The sequence below is a fragment of the Sciurus vulgaris genome, assembly GCF_902686455.1.
Source record: "Sciurus vulgaris genome assembly, chromosome: 14".
In the NCBI taxonomy this organism is placed as follows: Eukaryota; Metazoa; Chordata; class Mammalia; order Rodentia; family Sciuridae; genus Sciurus; species Sciurus vulgaris.
Genome location: NC_136475.1, coordinates 77790852 through 77814491, shown reverse-complemented (window position 1 = coordinate 77814491; position 23640 = coordinate 77790852). Strand labels below are relative to the sequence as shown.

The following is a 23640-nucleotide window of genomic DNA, read 5'->3' as shown; positions in this document are numbered from 1 at the left end:
CTTGGCTCTTAATTACAAGATTAATTGTAATTGGCTTGTTTAATTACAAGATTAAACAAGCCAGTGCGGTGGCACATGCCTATAATCCCAGCGGCTTGGGAGGCTGAGGAGGAGGAATGCAAGTTCAAAGCCAGGCTCAGCAATTTAGTGAGGCCCTAAGCAACCTAAGTGAGACTCTGTCTCAAAAAATAAAATGGGCTGGGGATCTGGCTCTGGGTTCAATCCCTGGTACCAAAACACACACACACACACACATACACACACACACACACACACCCCAAAATTAAACAAAATACAAAATGCAACTTACTGCAATTATATTTCAAAGCCAACATTTTTTACTTGACACACTTCAATTGTACAATGTTGTTTTTTGTTTGTTTGTTTGTTTTTTGTGGGAGCATACTGGGGACTGAGCTCATGGGCACTTGACCACTGAGCCATATTCCCAGCTCTATTTTGTATTTTATTAAGAGACAGGGTCTCAAGTGAGTTGCTTAGCGTCTCACTTTTGCTGAGGCTGGCTTTGAACTCTCAATCCTCTTGCCTCAGTCTCCGGAGGCACTGGGATTACAGGTATGTGCCACTGTGCCTGGCTATATAATGTATTTTTTAACTCTAGGGGGCAGGAGAAGGAATGGGTGACAACTGGACAGTGATAAGATGACTGGGATAATTTTTAAGGTTGCCAGAAGCCCCCTGAAGGAGAGAAGAGTGGGGAGAACAGAAAAAGAAAACCAGTAGTGGCAGCCAGGGCAATCTCGAGGGGAAGTGGGCTAACTTACCTGCTGGGCCAGATCCAGGGCCTGAAACTAATGCAGAGACTAGGGACAAAGCTACAACCTTCCACTGACAAATGCTTTGAAATCAGGATCTCCTGTGAACATTTCCTTCAAGTCTCCCTGTGTATTGCTCTCCTGACCTGAAAGGGGAAGCCATGAATTTCCACTTATATTGTTTCCAGGATTTATTTTTACCACCCTGACTTTGCACTAACCCTTCTTCCAGCCATCAAGGTTATATTTTAGACCAGAAGCCATTAGGGGTAGAGACAGAGCACCCAAAGTCACACTGAAGATTCAGTGTCATCCATTCCTGTGGCTTCCAACAATTGCCCTTCAAATCATTCCCAGAATCTATGTCTACATTTATTTTTCTTTTCTTTCTTTCTTTTTTTTTTTCTTTTTTTGTAGCAGGGATTGAACCCAGGGGTGCTTAACCACTGAGCAACATCCCAGCCCCATTTATTTATTTATTTATTTTGCAGTGCTGGGGATTTGAACCCAGGGCCTTGTGCTTGTGAGGCAAGCACTTTACCAACTGAGCTACATCCCCAGCCCTAATTATTTATTTTTATTTTGAGATAGGGTCACACTAAGTTGCTGAGGCTTTTCTTGAACTTGTGGTCCTCCTGCTGATCCAACTAGAATGACAGGCATGCACCACTGCACCCAGATCCAACCTCCCTATTGTGACTCAAACCCTGGAAACTTCTCTGGTGTCTCCTTTCATCTGTTCTCTCATTACCAAGGCAGGCCTCAAGTAGTCACCTGCATCACTTTGCAATGTGGATTATGGAAGGAGCCTTAGACAAGGGACTCCCAGTGGTGGCATAGGATTTACTCAGTTAAATCACTGGGTGGGAGGAGTGGGACTAGATTCTTTGTGCCCTGTCACCCTGTCAGTGGCTCTCATTGACATCTTTTTTTATTTTTTGGCAGTGCTGGGGATTGAACCCAGGGCCTTGTGCTTGACATGCAAGCACTCCACAAGCTGAACTATATCCCCAGCCCTCAATGACATCTTTCTGTGTATGAATATACTCCTCTACTCAAAACCTTGCAATCCAACCCCTTACCCAGCCATCTGAGCCTCTGCCTTTTCCCTAATTTGCCCACAATCTACTTCCTAGGCTTTCATCCTGCTCCTTCCTGACATAGATAAGAGCTAACATTTACTGAGCATTTATCATGTTCCAGGCACTGTTCTAAAACGCTTTGCTTGTATTGACTTCCTTAATTCTCACAAGCCTAGGATGGAGGTACACATTATCATTCCTATGTTACAGAGGAGGTAACTGAGGGAGAGAACGCTCCCTGAACCTGAAATCTCCACCCTCCCCTTGCTTCTGTTCTCTCCATCCCCACCCTGCCCAGCACTGTTCAGATTCTGACTTTTCCAGCAGCTCTCCTCTGACCATCCCCAGCAGCCAACTGTGTCTCCCCTCCTCTTAGCCAGAACACACATTGTCCCTTTGTCCTGACCTCTTGGCCATTGGTCTAACCTACACTATGGTAGTTCTCTTTGGGGCTGAGTCCCATTCCCCAGCAGTCTGAGTTGCTCCTTAGTTGACAGTGACTAAATCTCAGATGTGCCTTTGCTATGCAGGTACCTCCTCGGTTCCTGGTCCACAGCATTCTCCTCTCTCCTTTCTAATACCTAGCTTCTTCTCTCTCCCCAGCATCTCCCACCCAGGAGACCCTGGTTCAAGCACAGCGTTGAGGACCAGTGGAGTGCAGAGGTCAGGTGGACAGGCTCACAGAAGAGGCATCTCTGGTCTGGGGATATAACTCAGTTGGTAGAGTGCTTGCCTCACAAGCACAAGGCCCTGAGTTCAATCCCCAGTACTGCAAAAAAAAAAAAAAAAAAAAAAAAAAAAAAAAAAAAAAAAGGCATCTCACCTGGATCTTTCAGGGTCAAGCTAAGGGGACTTTGAGGGTGGCAAAGAGAAGACTTGCCTCCAGGCTGGGGAGTGACTTTCCCTGACTGTACAAATAGATCCCATATACTACCACCACTTCTCCCCACCTCTAACAAAAGCCTGACATTCACCAAAACAAGCCTGAGGCCTGTAGTCATTTGACCCTTTAAGAAGGAGATTCTTTCTCCTCTTTTCCAATGTCCCCTTCATTGCTTAAAGAAGACTACTCTCCACTTCTGAATTTCCTTCTTCCTCTTCTGTCTTCCCAGGATTTTCTACCTGCCTCACTGGATCATTTTACTTTTCAAAAACTCCCTGGCCCCTTAAGTTGCTGACCTGGGTATTAGAGTTTAATTTCAGTCCTACCATTGACTAGCTGTGTTACTCTGGGCAGGTTACTTTCCCTTTCTGTGTTTCAACGTTCCTATCTCTAAAAGGAGGCAGCTGGGCCAGATGGTCAGCAAGGCCTTGCTGAGTCTGCTGGTTCATTCTCCCCTGTGCAGTCCTGTCCTTCTGGTCTCCCCTCCAGGCTTCCCCTCTATGTCCTCTCCTGCGGGAGGCTGCCCTGACCCAGGAGAGCTGTGGCTCTGGCTCCCACTCCTGTCTCAGTCACCAGTCTTGGGCCTCCTCTCCAGCTTTGGCCCCAGCTCCATGTGGCCTGTCTGAGAGGCTGGCCCCAAGCCCGGCGGCAACTCCACATTTCTCTGTTTTTCCTTTTTTTTTCTCTCTTTCCCGGAGTTAACAAGAAGCAGATGTGGCGCAGGATGGTTGGAGAGGTGGGGGAGGAAGGGGGAGGCTGGACCGCCAGTCAGACAGGGGGAAGGGAGGGGAGTGAGCAGGGGAGGGAGGAGGCTGGCCCGCCCCACAGTCACTCTGCCTCTGCACAGCCACAGGGGCAAAGCCTTGTCACCCCCCATCCCCCCAGGATCCGGTCATCAGGGAAAAGAACTGGGAGACCAGAAGAGGGCCAGCTGGGGTGAGGGGGCGGAGGCCCAGAAAGCAGTATCTGAGAGGAGCAGGGACCAGGCACAGGAGGCCAGGGGCCCAGAGAACAGACTCCCCTCAGAAGTGGAGAAGAGAAGAGGAGAGCGGAAGGAACTGAGGGAGGGACAGACGTGAGCTTGAGGAAAGAGGAGGGGGAGAGGGGTCAGGCCCAGCAGCCAAGGAGGAGGCGTGTGGCTGGGGGCTGCCAGCAGGAAGCTGGGGACAGGACTGGCCCGGAGTGCTGTCCCCTGGAGGAGCAGCATCCCCCAGAGCCAGGCAAAAGCGCCAGTGGACAGGCCAGGATGTGCCTCTGAGGGCCACCACAGAGCACCCCACCATGGCCCCCGGCACACTCTGGAGCTGCTACCTCTGCTGCCTGCTGACTGCTGCCGCGGGGGCTGCCAGCTACCCTCCTCGAGGTTACAGCCTCTATACAGGGGGCGGTGGCGCCCTCAGCCCTGGAGGGCCCCAGGCCCAGAATGCTCCCCGGCCTGCCAGCCGCCACAGGTAAGAGTCTGGGTCCCAGCCCAGGACTGGAGGTGGGTGGGAAGGCAGGCTGAAGGTGGGTATGCTGGCCACCCTCCCTGGCACCCACCAGGCAGGGCAGAGAGTAAGCCCATCCATCAGTGGCCTCTCACATGCCCACCTTCTGGAGGGCCTTTTCTAGGATCTGGGTGACCTGAAGGGGACGAGCTCCCACCTCTTCCCCATGGGGACCTATAGTTTGGTGCCCAGAGAAACTATCCTGAGGGGCATTAGCCAGGCATTTCTGCCAGCTGCCTGCTATATGCCAGCCCTAGATTCTCAGCAGATCTTTTGTCCCTTTCTAGGGCTTCCTTGGCCCCATCCAGTAATCTATAATTCTGACACCACTCCTGGTCTGTCTCACTTCAGCCGGCCGCAGAGGCCGGCATGAGGCATGAACGGGCGAGTGCACCAGAGCGAGCCCCAGGGGGCCAATTCATCAATGGCTTTTTCTCTACTTAACCCTGAGCCTTGCTTGCCCCTGTCCTCTCTCCTGAGGTGTGGCTGGATCGTGTGGCTGGCTGGCTCACACAGCCTGACAAGCTGGGGTTTGAGATAGGGCCAGAAAGGGACACAAATGACTGTGTGAATTCGGAGGTTCCCCAGGACCCCACAGTCATGAAGACTGACTTCTCTGCAGCTGTGGGTTTCCATTCTGTGCCTCTCCCCATCTTGAAAAGTCTTTATCTGCACTGGCTACACAGGAAAGCGTGGGGGGCTGCCCCTGCCAAAACTCTGGCTCTCACTGATCTCCAAGGGCCCTACATCTCTGACTCCGTCAGTCCTCTGATAGTCCCTGGGTCCTCCTCTGGGTATGTGTTTCTGGTCCTTGGGCCCAGGTAGGGTTGTGCCTACAGGAACTGGTGTGCCTATGTGGTGACCCGGACAGTGAGCTGTGTCCTTGAAGATGGAGTGGAGACCTTCGTCAAACCAGACTATCAGCCCTGTGGCTGGGGCCAGCCCCAGTGTCCCCGCAGCATCATGTAAGCCTCCAGTGCTGAGGAATGAGCACTTGGTGGGAGGTGGGCAAAGGCAGAAGGCAGGTGGCTGTTGGGGAGTTTGTGAAAAGAACTTAGCAAGGGGCAGGACAGAGCTTTGGTCAGAGCCATTTCAAAGAGATGCGGGGGCAATAGCTTGACTGGTGGGATACTACAGGAGCATTGCCCTAAGTTGCCAACATCCTGGTCCTCTCGGACACACAGGTCATCCTCAAGGAGAGGAGCTTAAAGTCCCAGCATGGGGCAAGGGGAAGAAGAGCAGGGATTTGGCCCTTGGCCAAAAAGCTGACAGCTGTCAACTGAGCAAGGCCACATGCTAGCCAGAAAGGGACATCCAGCCTAAGGGAAAGGGCTTACCCACCAGCAGCTGCCCAGGGTCACTGACAGCACAGGGAGAATACAGAGGGCTCTCTCTGCTTCTGCCAGGTACCGCAGCTTCCTCCGCCCTCGCTACCGTGTGGCCTACAAGACAGTGACAGATATGGAGTGGAGATGTTGTCAAGGGTATGCAGGCGATGACTGTGGGGAAGGTCCTGCCCCAGCATTGGGCCCTGTACCCTCCACACCACACCCCCGGCCCCGGCCTGCCCGTCCCAACCTCTCTGGCTCCAGTGCTGGCAGCCACCTCAGTGGACTAGGGGGAGAAGGTGAGTGTGGGAGTTGTGGGCAGGAGCAATGGGAGAGAATCCTTGGGGGAAAATGTGGGGCCAAGCTGCTGGCAGAAAACTTCTGCACTCTAAGTCAGAGAAGAGAGGGGCAGAAGGCAGTTAATGAGATCCTTGAGATGATTTCATATGTCTCTGTGTGTGTGTGTGTGTGTGTGTGTGAGAGAGAGAGACAGAGAGACAGAGAGACAGACACAGAGATAGAGAAAGGCAGAAAGACATGCAGACCAGAGGAAAAGGCAGAGAGAGAATGTGCTCACACACGCCCACATGTGGCCAAGATCCTTCCTAGTTAGGAACAACTGAGGGAGGAAGGGGGAATTCCTTTGAGAAGCTGTCCCTGGGGAAGTCATCTGAGACTACAAGTCCTAGCATGCACTGCACCTGACTACAGGTCCCAGGCACCCTCCATGGCCTCTGGAGACTGCAGGTCCCAGAATGCAGCAGTCTTCATGGGGTGTGTGTATGTGTGTCTGGGCACACCGGATGTACTGACTTTTCCGGCCAAAGAGATAGCAGTACCATAATTATGGAAACAGAAACTTCTAGCTAACTCTCTGGCCATCCAGTCAGAGCCTGGCAGGCTTGCCACGGAGCCTCTTGTTTGTTCCAGTGATATTGTAGGGAAGTGCCCAGTCATCACTACAGTGTGGTGTCCAAAGCACCTCCCCCACAGTCCCATTTTGTGTCTTTTGTCCTCCCTCCCTATGAGGGAGGACAGATAATGTCATTCTCATTTGGTAGATAAAGAAACAATTTCCAAAATGTTAATGATACCGCTGTTTACCGGTGATGAGTTCTGCTCCCTCTCTCTAATGCTGAAGTTTGAACACTAGAGAAGCACGCCAAGGCAAGCATATTAAGAAGGTTTTATTTAAAAGTAATAATACAGACTTCTCCTAGGAGGGAGAAGGGGGCCATGGCTGATGTTCTAAAGTCCCAAGAAGTGAGCGCACCCTACATCTTTTATAGGTTAAAGTCTCTTTTGTTCTCCAGTTCTCTCCCCGCTTATCTCTCCTTCCTGCCTACCTGACTAGGCCTGGTTTTGCAGGTGAGATGTAAAAAGTGAAGAGCAGATGGGGCAGGGGGAGGGCCAAAGTGATTCAGCCAGGCAAGGGCCCAGGGGGCATTAATGAGCAGCTCTGATAAGGGCAGGTAAATTTGGTAATGGATGGGCTCCAGAGATCCTTGACATTCCATTCTCCCAGGGGCAGTCTCCAACTTCCAGAGGCAGATGCTTTCATGGCCTCCATTTCCTCCATTTGACCCGATCCCCTATTTCTACCATAACTGCCTGTCCCCCATTCTGGCTTCATTAAGAGACACCGAAAAAGTGGAAAGGACTGGGCTGGTGGCCAGACAGATGATCTGGATTTGAAATTTGGCATTACCATTTATTAAACCTGTAATCTGTGGCCAGTTACCTAATATCTCTGGTCATCTGTTTCCCAATCCATCCAAGAGGAAGAGTTCATAGTATCTGCCCAGGGAAGAAGTTGCAAGGGGATAGGGCCATGTTTCAAATTTGGCCTTTACATTCAGTGAATGGAGTTTTCTTTCTTCTCTTCTTGCCTGAATTACCTAAAGAAGAGGGAGAGTTGGCTAGGCCTCTGACCTATGCTGGAGCTAGGGTGAGCAGGGCCTAGAAGGTAGGCCCTGAGTTTTGAGGCTCTCTGCCCTCTGCTTTCCCCTGTCTTCAGGTCCTGGAGAGTCAGAGAAGGTGCAGCAGCTGGAGGAGCAGGTGCAGAGCCTGACCAAGGAGCTGCAAGGCCTTCGGGGAGTCCTGCAGGGACTGAGTGGGCGCCTGGCAGAAGACGTGCAGCGGGCCGTGGATACAGCCTTTAATGGACGGCAGCAGCCAGCAGATGCTGCTGCTCGCCCTGGCGTGCATGAAACACTCAACGAGATCCAGCACCAGCTGCAGCTCCTGGACAATCGTGTCTCCACCCACGACCAGGAACTGGGCCACCTCAATAACCATCACAGTGGTGGCAGTGGCGGAGGCAGTAGGGCCCCAGCCCCGGTCCCAGCCCCTCCTGGTCCCAGTGAGGAGCTTCTACGGCAGCTGGAACGGCGGCTGCAAGAGTCTTGCTCTGTGTGCCTGGCTGGGCTGGCTGGCTTCCGCCAGCAGCAGCAGGAGGACAGGGAGCGGCTACGGGCACTAGAGAAGCTACTAGCCTCTGTGGAGGAGCGGCAGCGGCAGCTCACGGGGCCTTCCACGGGCCGCCGGCCCCCTCAGGAATGCTGCCCCCCAGAGCTGGGCCGACGACTGACAGAGCTGGAGCGGAGGCTGGACGTAGTGGCCGGCTCAGTGACAGTGCTGAGTGGGCGGAGAGGCACTGAGCTGGGAGGAGCTACTGGGCATGGGGGACACCCCCCAGGATACACCAGCTTAGCCTCCCGCCTCTCTCGCTTGGAGGACCGCTTCAACTCCACCCTGGGTCCCTCAGAGGAGCAGGAGGAAGGCGGGCCTGGAGGTCCTAGGGGGCTGGGCCTCTGGCTGCCTGCTGCCCAGGGCCAGCTAGAGAGGCTGGAGGGGCTGCTAGCCAATGTAAGTGGAGACCTGGGTGGGCGTCTGGATCTGCTGGAAGAGCAGGTGGCAGGGGCTGTGCAGGCATGTGGGCAGCTCTGCTCTGGAGCTACTGGGGATCAGGACTCTCAGGTCAGTGAGATCCTCAGTGCCTTGGAGCGCAGGGTCCTGGACAGTGAGGGCCAGCTTCGGCTCATGGGCTCAGGCCTGCACAAGGTGGGAGCAGTAGGGGAGGCCCAGCAGACCATACTGGAGGAACTGCAAGGGATTGTGGGCCAGCTCCAGGAACGTGTGGATGCACAGGAGAAGACAACTACAGAACTGACGCTACAACTGAATCTCACGGTGGCACAGCTGAACCAGCTGAAGGGTCTGCTGCAGGCCCGTGAGGACGAGGGCTGTGGGGCCTGTGGTGGTGTCCAAGAAGAGCTGGGCCGCCTACGGGATGGTGTGGAGCGTTGCTCCTGTCCCCTGTTACCTCCACGGGGTCCTGGGGCTGGTCCGGGTGTTGGGGGACCAAGCCGTGGGCCTCTAGATGGTTTCAGTGTGTTTGGGGGCACCTCTGGCTCTGCCCTGCAGGCCCTGCAAGGAGAGCTCTCTGAGGTCATTCTCACCTTCAGCTCCCTCAATGACTCATTGCATGAGCTCCAGACCACTGTGGAGGGACAGGGCGCTGATCTGGCTGACCTGGGGGCCACCAAGGACAGCATCATCTCTGAGATTAACAGATTGCAGCAAGAGGCCACAGAGCATGCTACAGAGAGTGAGGAGCGCTTCCGAGGCCTAGAGGAGGGACAGGCACAGGCTGGCCAGTGCCCAAGTCTGGAGGGGCGATTGGGCCGTCTTGAGGGAGTCTGTGAGCGTTTGGACACTGTGGCAGGGGGACTGCAGGGCCTGCGTGAGGGCCTTTCCAGACACGTGGCTGGGCTCTGGGCTGGGCTACGGGAGACCAACAGCACCAGCCAAATGCAGGCGGCCCTGCTAGAGAAGCTGCTCGGGGGTCAGGCAGGCCTGGGCCGACGGTTAGGTGCCCTTAACAGCTCCCTGCTGCTCCTAGAGGACCGTCTGCAACAGATCAGCCTGAGGGACCTCACTGGTAAGGGGCAAGGGGAGGCATGGAGAGACCCTTTCCAAGCCCTTTCCTTCTCTCCCAACCCACAATAGCCCAGGCTTGATCTCACCTACCTTCTCCTTGTTCTACCCAACATAAATTACAGCCCAAACTGCTGTACCAGGGATCACAGTGTGTCCACAGAGATGATGCAAGGTCCTAGCTCCCTGATCTCCCCCTGGCTGCTCAGATAGGTCTGTGGGTGAAGGTGGGATGTTGCTCTGCCAGCATCCAGCACGGGCAGTAAGGGCCCCATCTCCCCATCATCCTGCAAGTCCTGCCTATTTTCACCCATCTCCCATTCGTGGAACCACCTTCCTTGTCTGTTGAGCACCTCCTTTAGGGCTCTCCTTCAACTTAGTTTTGTCTCCATAGGGCCTTCTGGTGAGGCTGGGCCTCCAGGGCCTCCTGGTGTACAGGGACCCCCAGGCCCTGTTGGACCTCCAGGACTTCCAGGCAAGGACGGACCAAAGGGGCCTATTGGGCCACCAGGTATGTGGGCTGAGAGCTTTGCTGGAGCTAGGGTTGTCATTCCCTAGGCAGCCCTCAGCTTGACATTATGTTCTGAGCTTGACAAAGGGGACAGGGATAAGAAATACGGGACCCCCAATGACTGACAGTAGATAGAGGAAAGTGACTACGAGCTGGGACAGTGCCTGCATTTGGATATGTTGGTCCCACTCAGACTAAAGCTGAGCCTACACGGACCATCTGGGTTGTGGAAGAGTCTGGGGGCAAGGGCTCATGGCCAAACAACTGAACAGAATGAACCCTACCTATTCCTCTTCTTTTCTTTTCTGGTACCGGAGATTGAACCCAGGGTCACTTAACCACTGGGCCACATCCCAGCCCCCTTTTAAAATATTTTATTTAGAGACAGGGTCTCACTAAGTTGCTGAGGCTGGCTTTGAATTTGCGATTCTTCTGCTTAGCCTCCGCAGTGGCTGGGATTGCAAGCGTGTGCTACTGTACCTGGCTATTCCTCCATTTCTTGATCGCCCCATTCCTCCTTTGAAATCCACATAGGACCCAGAATGGCAGAAAAGGCACAGCAGATGTTTGCTGAGTGACTTTATGAGAGCTGCTCTCCTTCTCATTCCTCCCTTTCCTCTTTCCACAGGTCCCCAAGGTGAACAGGGTAAGTTCCTCTCATTCAGATGCTGGAGGGAGAACTAAATTCTGGTTGGAGGCTGGAAGCCCTCAGGCAGCCCTGGATGGAGATCCCCTGGGGAAAGGGAGCCAGCTCTGGCTGAACATCCACTCTAACACCCACCCTACCCCATGCAGGAGTGGAGGGGGCACCAGCAGTCTCTGTGCCCCGGGTGGCATTTTCAGCTGCCCTGAGTTTGCCCCGGTCTGAACCAGGCACAGTCCCCTTTGACAGAGTCCTGCTCAATGATGGTGGTTACTATGACCCAGTGACAGGTAAGCCATGGAGGAGCCGAGTTGAGCTTTTGGGGAAATGCAGGAGTTTGGGCAGTGATATCTTCTCATTCTTATTCATTGATACAAGGCCAATCTTTTCACACTCTGACTTGGGGAGACCCCTACTCTTTCCTTAATTTTTTTCTCACCACAGTTGGGGTGGGGGTGGGGGTGGGGAAGGGAGGAGTCATTCATTCCATACATGTTCGTTGGGGCCTGCTCTTGCTCAGAAACCATTCACTGGGCTACAGTAGTGAACACACCACCAAATTCGTAGTGAAATAGAGGTGAAAAGATCCAGCAGGTCCCTCCTTAGTCCAGGAGGCTGGGCTCCGTGAGTCCTTCTTGGCCATTGCCTTCACTCCTGACTGCTATGCTTGTCCCCAGGTGTATTCACCGCACCACTGTCCGGACGCTACTTGCTGAGCGCAGTCCTGACTGGGCACCGGCATGAGAAAGTGGAGGCAGTGCTGTCACGCTCTAACCTGGGCGTGGCCCGCATAGACTCTGGTGGCTACGAGCCTGAGGGCCTGGAGAACAAGCCGGTGGCAGAGAGCCAGCCCAGCCCCGGTGCTCTGGGAGTCTTCAGCCTCATCCTGCCTCTGCAGGCCGGGGACACGGTCTGCATCGACCTGGTCATGGGGCAGCTAGCGCACTCGGAGGAGCCACTCACCATCTTCAGCGGAGCACTGCTCTACGGTGACCAGGAGCTTGAACAGGCGTAGGCGGGACTGGCCTTACAGCCAGAATGGTCTACACTAGCCTCAGGGCCAGCAGGGGCATGGGATCCCGGGACACCCCGCCTGGGTCGGGGCGCTGTCCGGACACCCAGCCTTCGGCGATCAGCCGCACCCGGCCCCACCGAGAGAGATACAGACGCCCACGGGGACCTCTTCCCACGCCGGGTGCACTCCGGCTCCGGGACTTCGGTGTCCCTTTGCCCAGACTTAGACTGATCACTGTCCCTTTCAGAATGCCCTCCAGGACCCGGACTGCGGTGGAGGAGCCGATCCTCGCACCCTTTGCTCCCTCAACCCGCGCTCTAGGCAGAATGCCTGGCTCCAGGGCTCTGCCCAGTGGGCTCCCGCCCATAGTGCCATTCTAAATAATTCAGGAATAAAGACCCTTGGTTTTTTCTACAAAAACATTACTGTTCTGCTCCAGTACGTGCTCAGGGGTAGATAAGAGCACATGGGACGCCAGGAGACAGAGGACTGCGGAGGGGACCCCAGGCCAGCTCGGCCCAGCTCCGGGTGGCTCCGCCCGCCGTAGAGCGGGAGGCGCGGGTCGCCAGGTGAGCCAGTCTCTTGGGGCCCCAGCCAGCACGTCCTCCTGGTCATGCCTGTTCCCCCCACGTCCGCGAGAGGTCGCTGGGCCCGAGACCTTGGAGCAGCTGGGCCGCGTTCGTCACGTGACGCCCGCCGTCATCTCGGCTCGGGGTGACAAAGGCGGGGCGCAGGTTGGGAAGTGCGGGGCCTCGGGGGCGGGGTGGCGGCCAAGAGCGAGTGGAGGCTGGGGCTGCGAGCGCAGGGCTGCGGTGGCGGGTCCCGGCTCCAAGCGGTCGTCCAGGGTGGGGAGCCAGAGCTGCGGGTGCAGGGCAGGGCGGGGCGAGTGGCGCGTTACTAGTGCCTTTCGCGTTGCATTCCTGGGATTGCCTCGCTGCACTCTGGAGGTTTGCACCGGCTCTGAGTCTGCCAAGTAAGGACACTGAGGGCGAGAAGTGGGAGGAGGTGCCATCTGCAGGCCAGGGCACCTGCACCCCTCCCGGCTGCACCTGTCCGCAGGCGGTTCCCTGGAGGAGGAGCCCAGCACGAGGAGGCGGAGCCAGGGCAGCCCCTGGGAGCCCGACACCCTTCTCCAGGATAAGAGGCAGAGTCTGACAGGAACCCCGGCAGCCCCACAGGCAGAAAGTTCTGGGCGCAGCCTCATGGAGGAGAAGCAAATTCTGTGCGTGGGGTTGGTGGTGCTGGACATCATCAATGTGGTGGACAAGTACCCGGAGGAGGACACGGATAGCAGGTAGGGGCGCCCAGGCCCCTCAGAGACCCCACGGGCTGGTGCAGCTCCACGTTGTGCCAGGCGGCCAAGGTTACAGGGTGCTGAGCCCGGAACCCCGCAGTGATGCGGTGAGCGTCCAATCTCGAGAGTCGGCGCCCTCTGTCAGGGAAGCCTGGGGGCTCTCAGGAGAGAGAAGAGAATGGGGGACTTTCAAAGTAAGACCCAGCCTTTGTATAACGGTTTGTTAGCCAGTTCCCATCTCAACCGTGGGACTGTGTCAGGCATCAGGATCCCCATTTTACTGATAAGCAAGTAGAGACTGAAGGATGAAGTGATTTGCCGGAGAGAGCGCATATAGGCCAGTTTCCTTTTTATTTTTTAACTCCAAACCTATGCACTTGCCTCTCACCAAATTCTAATTTATTTGCCACACACGAATCCCAACTATTTCTTAAAAAGATATAAGGTCCCTTATAGTGAAAGGTATGTGCAGGTAGATTGTTCAAGAACATCTTTATTTTTTATTTTTTATTTATTTATTTTTTTGCAGTGCTGGGGATTGAACCCAGGGCCTTGTGCTTGCAAAGCAAGCACTCTACCAACTGAGTTATCTCCCCAGCCCATATTTACTCTTTACTCTTTTTAAAAAAATATTTTTAGTTGTAGATGGACACAAAGCCTTTGTTTTATTCCTTAACTTGTTTAATGTGGTGCTGAGGTTCAAACCCAGAATCCATTGCCTCACATGTGCTAGGCAAGCGCTCTACCATTGAGCTACAACTCCAGCCTTGACCTTTACTGTTGATAAGAGCCACTGTCATGCCACTGAAGTGTTTCTGTGGGGTGGAACACTGGCTTTCTCTTGGCACAGCCTACCACTCCAAGCAATGAGAATTGCTCATTAGCTATTGGTTGTCTCAGCCAAGAACTCGACGAAATGCAGTGCAAGGCTGAACTCTGGCAAGACGTGAAACTCTGGACAGCCACGAGGCTGGCTGACAGGGGAGATCAGATCACTCTTCTGGTTTTGTGTTCACAGAGCACTGTCACATACCCTGTTTCATACTTTCTCTGGGAACTGTGTAAGCACAAGTCAAATCCTTCTAATACATGAGGAAACTGAAGGCCTGGAGAAATTCAATGACTTTCATCAGGCCCTGTATTTACGAAGAGGCAGAGCAGCGATTACAATTCATGTCTCCTAGCTCCAAGTCGAATGCTCTTGTCCTTTGCCATTTCGTGTCTTTCTTGTCCCTTTGCTGCCTCTCATCTCATGGAGTTAACCCTCTGCTTTGGGCTGCTGTGTTTGCCAGAGGTTTGGAGCTCCTTGCCAGAGTGCAGAGACAGTGGGAAAGCGACACTGGATGTGCTGCTGTGTAGCCCTAACTCACCTACCAAGGTAGAACCAGCCCTGGACCCAGTGCTCTGTGAGGAGCTAGGCTTACTCTCAGGAGAACACGCAAATTCCAACACTGCAGTTTCTCTAAGGACTGTGTCAGGACTAAGGAGAACTCAGGGTGCCTCACTCTGCGATACCTGAATTTTTGTTCTCTTTAAACTTGATGTTGTGGGAGGTCAGGAGAAGGAGGGCCTCCTAGCTTCCAAGCTGATGAGGCAGGTTTGGAAGGTGAATCCTATGGGAGGTGCCTCTGTAAGAGCCCCTTTCTTTGTTTTCTGGGCTTGTTGCCCTCTGGGTGTGCCTCCCTCCCCCACAGTGCTATTTCTCTGTAGCCTAGCTCCTGGACTCTGCTGGGCCTTTCAGAAGAGCAAAACTGAGTTGGACCTATTCCTTTGTGGGCATCAGAACTCTGCCTTCCCAGAGACTCAGGATGTGGAGTTCAGCCAGACCCTTGAAGAGTGGCGCTTTCCAGGGTCTATGTCAAGGAGAACCTTCCAAAAAGTATCTTCATGTCTGCTGAGCAGCTCCACACAGGAGTATCAGTGAGACATTGAAGGATTGTTCAGGATGACATCCTGCACCCCTTCTTAGAAACCTCATTGATTCTTGGGCCTAACTGCTTTTTGTTTCAAACTACAGGGTGAATAGTAGTGGTTTTGGAGTTGGGAAACCTGGAGTCTAATGTCAGCTTTATCAGTAACTAGTGGTACAATCTTTAGCAAGTCCCATCCCTCTAGGCTCCTCCTTTCTTTGCTTGAAAACTTTCCTAAAGCACATGTTTTGACGAATCTTTGACCCTTTACAAATTTGCATCCTCTTTTCCTCATGGGATCATATTCCCTTGAAGGGAACTTCAAAGTTTTGTGTACAAATGTACCTTAGCCCCCAAATTCTAGTTCTGTTATTTCTCTTAATTTGTGGTTATCTGATACTTGCTTCTCTTACGGTAAACCACCATAGTCATCATCATTACTTGGAACTGACACAATGGAAATAATAGCCCACACTGTTTGCCTCTCAGTATTTCTGGAGCATAAACGAGAAATCGTTAAAATGTTTTGAGTCTAAATGTGTAAGTTATCATTTTTGTTGTTAGTGACAGAAGCTCTTCAGGTGTATCTTGTTACTTTCCTTTTGATAGGTTTTCAGCAAAGATGGAGAAAAACTGGTCTGTACTCAATAATCTTTTGAACTTTTGACACAATAGTTCACCTACTTTTCTCTTGTGGTGCTGGGAATGGAACCAGGACCTCATGCAGGCAGGCAGGCCATATCCCCAGCCCGTACACACTTCCTAAGGGATCGCAGCATGGGGTTTGCTCTCCTGCCTTGCTCATTTCATTTGATAAATCTTTGTTTTATCACTGAAGTTGACTCTCCTGAGATAGGAATACATAGCAAATGTGATCCCTTTGGGAGGGGCCCTAGGAGTTGATCTGGTCATCAAGGTGGAGGCTGAAAGGATGGCCCCTTGGGAGCAACTCTGACTGGGGGAAAGGGGCATTGTGACCAAAAAGAGGACCCAGAGTTAGTGCTAGAGCCCAGTGAGTGCTTTCCTGATGCCCTAAGATCAGGTAGAAGAATCAAAAGTATATGTTTTGAGCTTGAATGTAACAGGCAACAGGGACAGACCTGGCCCACAGCCAAGCCCCTTCCCTTGGCTGAGCCTGGGCAGCCTGGATGCTCTCTGAGGACACTCCCTGGCCCTTGCATTCTACAGGGGTCTGTAGTTTGCTCTGCTTCTCCCAGGACCAGCTTCCTGGTGTTGTAGGGACCTGCCTTGTTCCTTTCAGGTGTCTCTCCCAGAGATGGCAACGTGGAGGCAACGCGTCCAACTCCTGCACCGTCCTTTCCCTGCTTGGAGCCCCCTGTGCCTTCATGGGCTCGCTGGCCTCTGGCCCTGTTGCCGAGTGAGTGCAGGAGGGAGCCCTGCTGGTGGACACTTGCCTTCAGGGTGTGGATAGAAGGGTGCCTGGACCCTGAGTGGGGAGGGTGGTAGAAGAAATGAATGGTGGCCAACAGAAATGGGTGGGAGTGGACACAGTGGAGTCCCAGCCTCTGAGACCTGTCTGAGGTAGCCTGTTGGCCATTCGGTTGTTAATGCTGCTCCTGTGAAGGTTTCTTTTCCACAGCTTGCAGCAAAGCCTGCCTAGGCCTTCTCACCTTTTGCTTCCTTCCTCGCTTCCTGCACACTGCGATGGATTTCCCTTTGCCCTTCTCCAGTCCTTTATCCTGGCTGTGCTCAAGGCAGAAGGCAGTTAGGGACATACTGTACCCACGCTCCTCACAGACATCTAGCACCCATGATCCCAGAGTCCAGGCCTACAGTTTATCTCCCTGTTGAAAGGCAGGGCCATTGTTCATGTCCTTGTAGTTCACTGAAGTAGCAAGGGTGCCCTGCTTGGGACATCCCAAAGCCACGTGCTAGAGTTGGGCCCAGAACCCGCGCCTCCCAGCCCACTGTGGAGGCTGCAGCCCATAAGTGGCCCACGCGCTTTCTCCATGTTGACTGCTACAAGGACCCAAGAGCCCTTTGACCTCTGGCACTGCCGACTCAGCAAGTACATATCGGGAAGTGAGGCCCACACTTTGCCCACTGTGGGCATGGGGCAGACTGCCAGGTTGCTGGCCTGTGAAGCACTGCCCTTTGAACCTTGGTTTGAAGGGGCTGTTGCCAGAGCCCAATCACCTGAGCCACAGCCAAACTCCTTGCCTCAAAGAACTGGCACAAAGCAAGGAGGGGGAGAGAAGCTGCCCTGGAGATGGGACAGAGGGACTTGGCATCAAGGGCTGGTCACTCGTTAACCCTCTTCAGTTAGTTCCTTCCCTCCTAGCTGGAGGTGGAACTGTGGCTCTTGCTTAGGATGGTGGCGTCTCCTTTATGAAACAATCAAGCTGGTTGTCGGGCCATTCAGAATTCACCTCACATGCTCAACAAATATTTAATGAGCACCTACTGTATACCAGGCACTGGGTGCAAAAAGTTATTTGGTACATCAAACCATATTTACTTTGGGAAAACTACTGTTTAAAGGGTCCTTGAGTTGTAAGTCAAGGAATGATGCCCTCATTTGGTACCAACAACTCTGTCTTGTCCAACTTTGGTGTTGCTGAGAGTCAATGAGAAAACCCAAAGTGGCACTAGATTGCTGGGCATAACTACCAGCTCTTGAGCACAATAATGTGATTCTGAGAAGGCTCTCAAAGGGTGAGGCTGGGCTCCTAGTTCTCTGGTGCAGTCTTCTTGAGGGGATGTTCCTGGGCTCACTCTGCTTGGAAGGTATTCTGGGAAATTGTCCTGAGCCAGGCCCATACTGCAGGGGCCTCAGGCACTTGGAGCCAGCTCATTTCCCAGGGAGGGGTGAACCTGGCTTTGAGAGGACAGGGTAGTGAGCAGGCCCACCAAGGCAGCACCAATTCCTGACTGGGCACTATGGAGGCCAGTGTAGAATTGAGAGGAATTACGGGAGAACTGGAAGGAACTCCAAAGAGAGGAGCTCCATGGGGGTGATCATGCAGAGAGCAGCTGGGGGGTCCAAAGTATCACCTTGGTGATTAATAATTAATTCTGCCGAGGCCTAGCCCTTGCTTGAGAAAGGCCACAAGGCCCATACCTGCTTGACTCAAACAGGATATGGGTTCTAGATCTCATCTACCCCCCCATCTAGCTTTATGAGCAGGCGCAACTCTTTCTAACCCAAATTGTACTGGAAGGCAGAGTCAAGAATTAAAGAGTTTGCTCTAGTCAGGACCTAAAAGAATGTCCCTTTGTGTTTTTCTCTCTGAGCTCCAGGCTCTGCACCCTGTCTCTGGCCCCCTTGCACAGCCTATAGCAAAACTGGGATTCTCAATTCTCTCCCAGCCCCCTCTGCTCACACCTTGCTTTTCAGGGTCCCTTAGTGGCCCTGCCAGCTGCCCTCCAGTCCCCCAAACCCTTGCCGAACTGCACCTCCCCTGGGTTACTCCACCCTGGCAGTTTTGTCCTGGATGACCTCCGTCGCTATTCTGTGGACCTACGCTACACGGTCTCTCAGACCATGGGCTCTATCCCCATCTCCACCGTCATCATCAACGAGACCAGTGGTAGCCGCACCATCCTCCACGCCTACAGGTTTGTACACCTGTCTGTGCTTTGCCAGATGCTGCCGCTGTCACTAAACATCCAGGACAGGACCCTTCTTCTCCCGTAGGACGGTGTGCTCCAGCACCCCTTTCCCACCCCTGTGGGAGGTCCAGGCCACATATGGGCTCTAATCTGTGTCTCCTTGCCCTTTTTCTGGCTCGGGCTCCACCCCAAGCTTCCTGGTGGCTGACTTCAGGCGGCGGGGCATAGATGTGTCTCATGTGGCCTGGCAGAGCAGGGGGGATACCCCGTGCTCTTGCTGCATCGTCAACAACTCCAGTGGCTCCCGTACCATTGTGCTCTACGACACGTAAGGCCCCCTGGCCTCACCCCACCACAACCCACCAATCAGTTCCTCACTCACTACTGGGAGCATCCCAGCTGCCTCCCAATGGTTTCTCTAAACCAGAAATTGTCCCCCTGTCAATCTGTTCAGTGATTTTGGAATTGTTTTCAATTAGGGGAGAAGTGAGGTGGGAAGGGGTGGGTTCTGCTCTGCCTGGTAACTTGGCCTTGGTCAACACCAATGATGGGCAGCAGACCTGTACAAAATGTAATTGATGATGTGATTCTTTCCAAATTAGCCAATCAGCAGCTTTGGTGTGGGTGTGGGGAATTTTTCCCCAGGACAGAGGGTGGGAGATGTGAGTCAACCCATGTTATACCAACTGGGATAGGGGACCCAGATTTCCAGAGTCAGCCCCAGGGTTGCCAGCCTTAGCATGGCAACAAGAACTGGGTTCTGTGTGTTCAGAAGGGACGAGGCCCCCAAAATTCCCAGCATGATGAAACCCAACACAACATACACCATTTGCAGCTATTGCTAATGGAGAAGGAAGGGAAACATTGGGTCAGCAGATCAGGACCATGTGATGGGGTGGTAAACTTGGGGGCATCTCTCCCATGTCCCACTGTCCTCAGGAGAGGTTCTGTAGGCCTTGACATTCTTCTCCCTCCAGATTCCTTCCTGAAGAACCCCAGAGGTTTATTGATAACATAGTCTGTGCCAGGAGCTGTTAGTGCTGGAAGGGCCCAAGCCCAGCTGCCCTGGGGTTCAGACTTTCTACTGTCTGGCATGACCACTGGACTTGGGGATGGGGAAATCATGTCAAGACAGACTTTATCATCCTTGGGGTCTGTGTCCCAGAGCGAGTGGGCACACACATGTGCTAGAGGTGACCTTCAGATGGGGCAATCCTTGTCATCTGCCCATTAAGCAACAATCTGAAACAACTTCGATCAATAACACAATATGGGACCCACAAGAAGGGAGAGGAGGAGTTTTGAGGAGAAATGTTTATTGTTCACTGGTCTCTACCCAGGCATATTCACACATATATCTCCAGCTGCAGCAGGCCTATGAGGTTGGAGGTTTCATTCCCATGGAGAGATGGGGAAGCAGCCTCAGAAAGGCCCCAGGTCATACAGCTAGTGAGGTGGATCAAGTATTCGGTCTCAGAACATAAAGGAAGGGCATCAGCTGGGTGTAGGTCTCTGGTCAGGGAAGGTTGAGATAGACCCCTTACTTGGTCTCGACATGTAGGCCAGCCAAACATTAACTTTTCCTCAAGTGCCAACTTTGATCTCAGGGTTCCAACAGGAAGCTGCTAAACCCAGGATAAGATGCTCTGGGTATTATGAGCAAATTCCCAATGCTAAAGCACCAAAACTGAGTAGGACTAGAGCTAGCTCCTAGCAGGGTGGCCCTAGGCTTTGGGGTTCACTGAGAGAGTGCTTTGGTGGGAGCTGTGTGCTGCCCCAAGGGGGATTCTGGGAAGTAAGTCCCTGGCACTCTTAGAGCATTCTGGGAGATGTGGCTCCAAAGCACACAGCCAGCCCCTTGGCACGTGTTGTAGTTGACTTTACCCTTAGACAGTATTATAGCATCAGATTCAGGGCACCTCAGCAAACTGGTACAGGGCTTATCCCAGAGCTGAACTCAAGAACCCTGTGTTTCTTAGCATCCTGCTATACCATTGGAAGTGTTAGTAAGCACAGGGCCCCAACAGTCAGTCAGAGATCACGACCCTGGCTGACTTACCGTGCTCTTTCTTCTCTATTTTTTCCATCCTGTGACACAGGAACCTACCAGATGTGTCTGCTAAGGACTTTGAGAAGGTCGACCTGACCCGGTTCAAGTGGATCCATATTGAGGCAAGTGCTGCCTTACCTGTGTTTCTAGGGGTTCAAACTGCCAGGCCCCTCCACATGTTCTGCCTCCTTCTTGGGTTCTTTGAACTATAAATTATCTTAGAAATAAATGAATCCACCCTCCACATCCCCTCTCCATTATTCCTAAGTCTTTCAGGTGAGAAGATTAAAGCCCAGAAGGACTGGGTGAGAGAGGCACAGTTGGTTCTGGGAAATGGCAGTAGTTTTTGTGTTATAGTAGCATTGCCTCCTTCAGCTCTACCTCTGGCAGGAGGCTGGCTGCTTAGGGCTTACCTGCTTTACCTCTGAAGAGGCAAGAATGTGAGGGCCTACCCAGGTCTCAAATAAAGAGAACTAGAGCCTTCACTCCAGGGGAGAAGTTTTGAAGCCTGGGTGAAAGGAAACTCCTGAGTTCTAGTCCTAGCCCAGTCATTTAACTTATTGCAGGTCCTTCAGAAAGTCTCTTATTCTATAGTCTTCACAACTGTGAAATGGGAGCTAGTCGGTAAGATCTCCAAGATCTATGGCAGCCCTAGAATTTTGTAACTTAGGATGGGGTTCCAGCTCAGCTTCCCCCAGCCCTTTTCCCTCCTCAAGTTCCAGCAGGGTGGAAGAATGAGCTAGATTGGCCAGACACTGCCTGAGCTGCCCTGTCCTGTCCCAGGGCAGGAACGTATCAGAGCAGGTAAAGATGCTGCAGCGGATAGAACAGCACAATGCCAGGCAGCCTTCTGAGCAGAAGATCCGGGTGTCCGTGGAGATAGAGAAGCCCCGGGAGGAGCTGTTCCAGCTGTTTGGCTATGGAGAGATGGTGAGTGCCCCTGCAGCCCCTCCTTGCCACAACCAGCTAACTCAGTTCTTAAAGGGAGCCTGAGAGGCTGCTGGCCTGCTTACCAGACTCAAAATGGCAGCTCTGAGGTGGCAATGTTGGAAGGTGGCCAAGCTCCAATTTTAGTTTCTACAGTGGCCAAGAAGTAAGATTTTTCTACCTCGAGTGAGTGCACAGGAATAAGTGTGCCCAGAGGGTTTGCTCAAGGCCTAGAAAACCACAGGCATCTCCTTCTTTGGGTCTCTTGTCTTTTTCTCTGCAAAATGAGGGAACTGAACTATTCTCTGGTTTCAAGCCTCTTCCAACTCTGGGGTGTGGGTGACAGGTTGTGGAAGCCACTAGAATTGAGGGGAAGGTGGGAGGGAGACTTACACAACTGGGTAGAGCCTGGTACAAATGGAATTTAGGTAATAATCCCAGCATCATAACCAAAGCTGGTTGGAGATGTCTAGCTTTTGGTCCTCAGTCTTGGTGTGTAATTTAAAAATAGGTATGCCTGAGTGCCACTCCCTCATTTTTCATTTAATTGGTAAGAGTAGAACCAGCTTCTGTTTTTTTGTTGGTTTTTTTTTTTTTGTTATTGTTTTATCAAAACTATTTCTGGAGATTCTGTTGTATACTTAGTATTGGATTTCTAGAAAGCCTATTGCTTTGTTTTACAGATGAAGAAACTGGCTCTAGAGGACATAATGGTGTGGAGAAAACAAAACAAAACTGCTCCTGAGAGGCAGGGTGGTTTGACTGAGCAGGATAGATTTCACCCCAAGATGGCGGTCCAGGCCATCTTGTGGGTTTCCAATTCACTGATCCTAGAACAAATAGACAGGGTTTTGCTGTCACGATCATAAGACTATAGTCTAAAATGTTTTAAACAAGCATAAAAATATGTTCCTATGGGACAGCGAGATGCCATGTTGGAGATTCATGTAGCCATGTTGAGGGACTCATGCTATAACCCGAGAGCCATACACAGAACTCGTGTCGGTAAGTGACTAGAGTTAGAGGTGGCTGCCAGCTTCTCTTCCACTGCCCACAGGTGTTTGTCAGCAAAGATGTGGCCAAGCACCTGGGGTTCCAGTCGGCAGTGGAGAACTCGTGTCGGTAAGTGACTAGAGTTAGAGGTGGCTGCCAGCTTCTCTTCCACTGCCCACAGGTGTTTGTCAGCAAAGATGTGGCCAAGCACCTGGGGTTCCAGTCGGCAGTGGAAGCCCTGAGGGGCTTGTATGGTCGTGTGAAGAAAGGGTGAGTGGGGAAGCCAGAGGGATCCTAGGGAGTTGGGCGGAGCCTAGACTCCAAGGTCTGCCCTGACAGGTCTGGGGTGGGCCAACCTTCATCTGAGTGGAGTCTTACAGGGCCACCCTTATCTGTGCCTGGGCTGAAGAGGGTGCTGATGCCCTGGGCCCTGATGGCCAGCTGCTCCATTCGGATGCCTTCCCACCACCCCGGGTAGTGGACACTCTCGGGGCTGGAGATACCTTCAATGCCTCTGTCATCTTCAGCCTCTCCAAGGGTAAGTATTCCAGCCAGAGGGGGCAGGGCTGAGGCCTGCCCCCTGTGCAGAACACCAGGATGATCCTGCTATTATCCCTCCTCCAGGCAAGAGCATGCAGGAGGCACTGAGATTTGGCTGCCAGGTGGCTGGCAAGAAGTGCGGTCTGCAGGGGTTTGATGGCATCGTGTGAGAGCCATGTGGCAGGAGACACCGGCTCACCCCTCCCTAGAAGGCTGGCATCGCTGGCTACCACTGTCTTCTCCCTTCTGTCCAGCCTGGCATCCAGGCTGCCTTGTACCCAGGCAGATGTGGGCCGTGAGAAGGACTCGCCTGGGCCCTGTGTCCTTTGTCTTTCCCTCTCCCCATATCTCACCCTGCAGAGGCTCAGAGCAAATAAATCTTCCCCCAAGCCAGTTTCCTCTGGCCATCTATTTGTCCTTCTTTTTAAATTTTTTTTTGTTTGTTTTTTAGTTGTAGATGGACACAATGCCTTTATTTCATTTATTTTTATGTGGTGCTGAGGATCAAACCCAGTGCCTCACACATGCTAAGCAAGCGCTCCACCATTGAGCCACAGCCCCAGTCCTATTTCTCCTTCTTGATGTCAGAACTGCTCTGAGACTTTAACACTACAGTCTTCCCTCTTTTTCTCCATTTCTCAAATTAACATCCCTGACTCCCAGTGGAGCTGCTGCTAAGCCAGAGCAGC

General features: G+C 52.9%; 2 protein-coding genes across 4 annotated transcripts; both read left to right on the top strand.

The window, feature by feature from the left end:
- The first annotated feature begins 3555 nt into the window (after nt 1–3555).
- Nucleotides 3556–12099, top strand: EMILIN1 (elastin microfibril interfacer 1). Its single transcript, XM_079110506.1, has 8 exons — nt 3556–4192; nt 5068–5193; nt 5635–5855; nt 7574–9499; nt 9890–10006; nt 10635–10652; nt 10802–10939; nt 11327–12099. Exons 1-8 carry the CDS (start codon nt 4023–4025, stop codon nt 11662–11664), a joined length of 3054 nt encoding a protein of 1017 aa, XP_078966632.1. The 5' UTR covers nt 3556–4022; the 3' UTR covers nt 11665–12099.
- A 393-nt stretch (nt 12100–12492) lies between these two features.
- On the top strand, nt 12493–23345 carry KHK (ketohexokinase). 3 transcript variants are annotated; one of them, XM_079110542.1, is made up of 9 exons: nt 12493–12958; nt 16130–16246; nt 18313–18447; nt 18635–18769; nt 20541–20613; nt 21275–21421; nt 22593–22681; nt 22792–22949; nt 23036–23345. In XM_079110542.1, the coding sequence occupies exons 1-9, from the start codon at nt 12867–12869 to the stop codon at nt 23119–23121; spliced, it is 1032 nt and encodes a 343-aa protein (XP_078966668.1). In that variant the 5' UTR covers nt 12493–12866; the 3' UTR covers nt 23122–23345. The 3 variants fall into 3 exon arrangements, with proteins under 3 accessions (XP_078966668.1, XP_078966669.1, XP_078966670.1); XM_079110543.1 differs by lacking the exon at nt 18635–18769 and having other exon boundaries at nt 12499–12958; XM_079110544.1 differs by lacking the exon at nt 18313–18447 and having other exon boundaries at nt 12508–12958.
- The last annotated feature ends 295 nt before the right edge of the window (nt 23346–23640 follow it).

Excerpts from the sequence above, each read along its gene's own strand:
- EMILIN1 (XM_079110506.1), top strand. The coding sequence starts at position 4,023 with ATGGCCCCCGGCACACTCTGGAGCTGCTACCTCTGCTGCCTGCTGACT. Across the intron at positions 5,856-7,573 it reads CAGTGGACTAGGGGGAGAAG|GTCCTGGAGAGTCAGAGAAG; the intron begins GTGAGTGTGGGA and ends CCCTGTCTTCAG. Across the intron at positions 10,940-11,326 it reads TTACTATGACCCAGTGACAG|GTGTATTCACCGCACCACTG; the intron begins GTAAGCCATGGA and ends GCTTGTCCCCAG.
- KHK (XM_079110542.1), top strand. The coding sequence starts at position 12,867 with ATGGAGGAGAAGCAAATTCTGTGCGTGGGGTTGGTGGTGCTGGACATC. Across the intron at positions 12,959-16,129 it reads GAGGAGGACACGGATAGCAG|GTGTCTCTCCCAGAGATGGC; the intron begins GTAGGGGCGCCC and ends TGTTCCTTTCAG. Across the intron at positions 22,950-23,035 it reads CATCTTCAGCCTCTCCAAGG|GCAAGAGCATGCAGGAGGCA; the intron begins GTAAGTATTCCA and ends TCCCTCCTCCAG.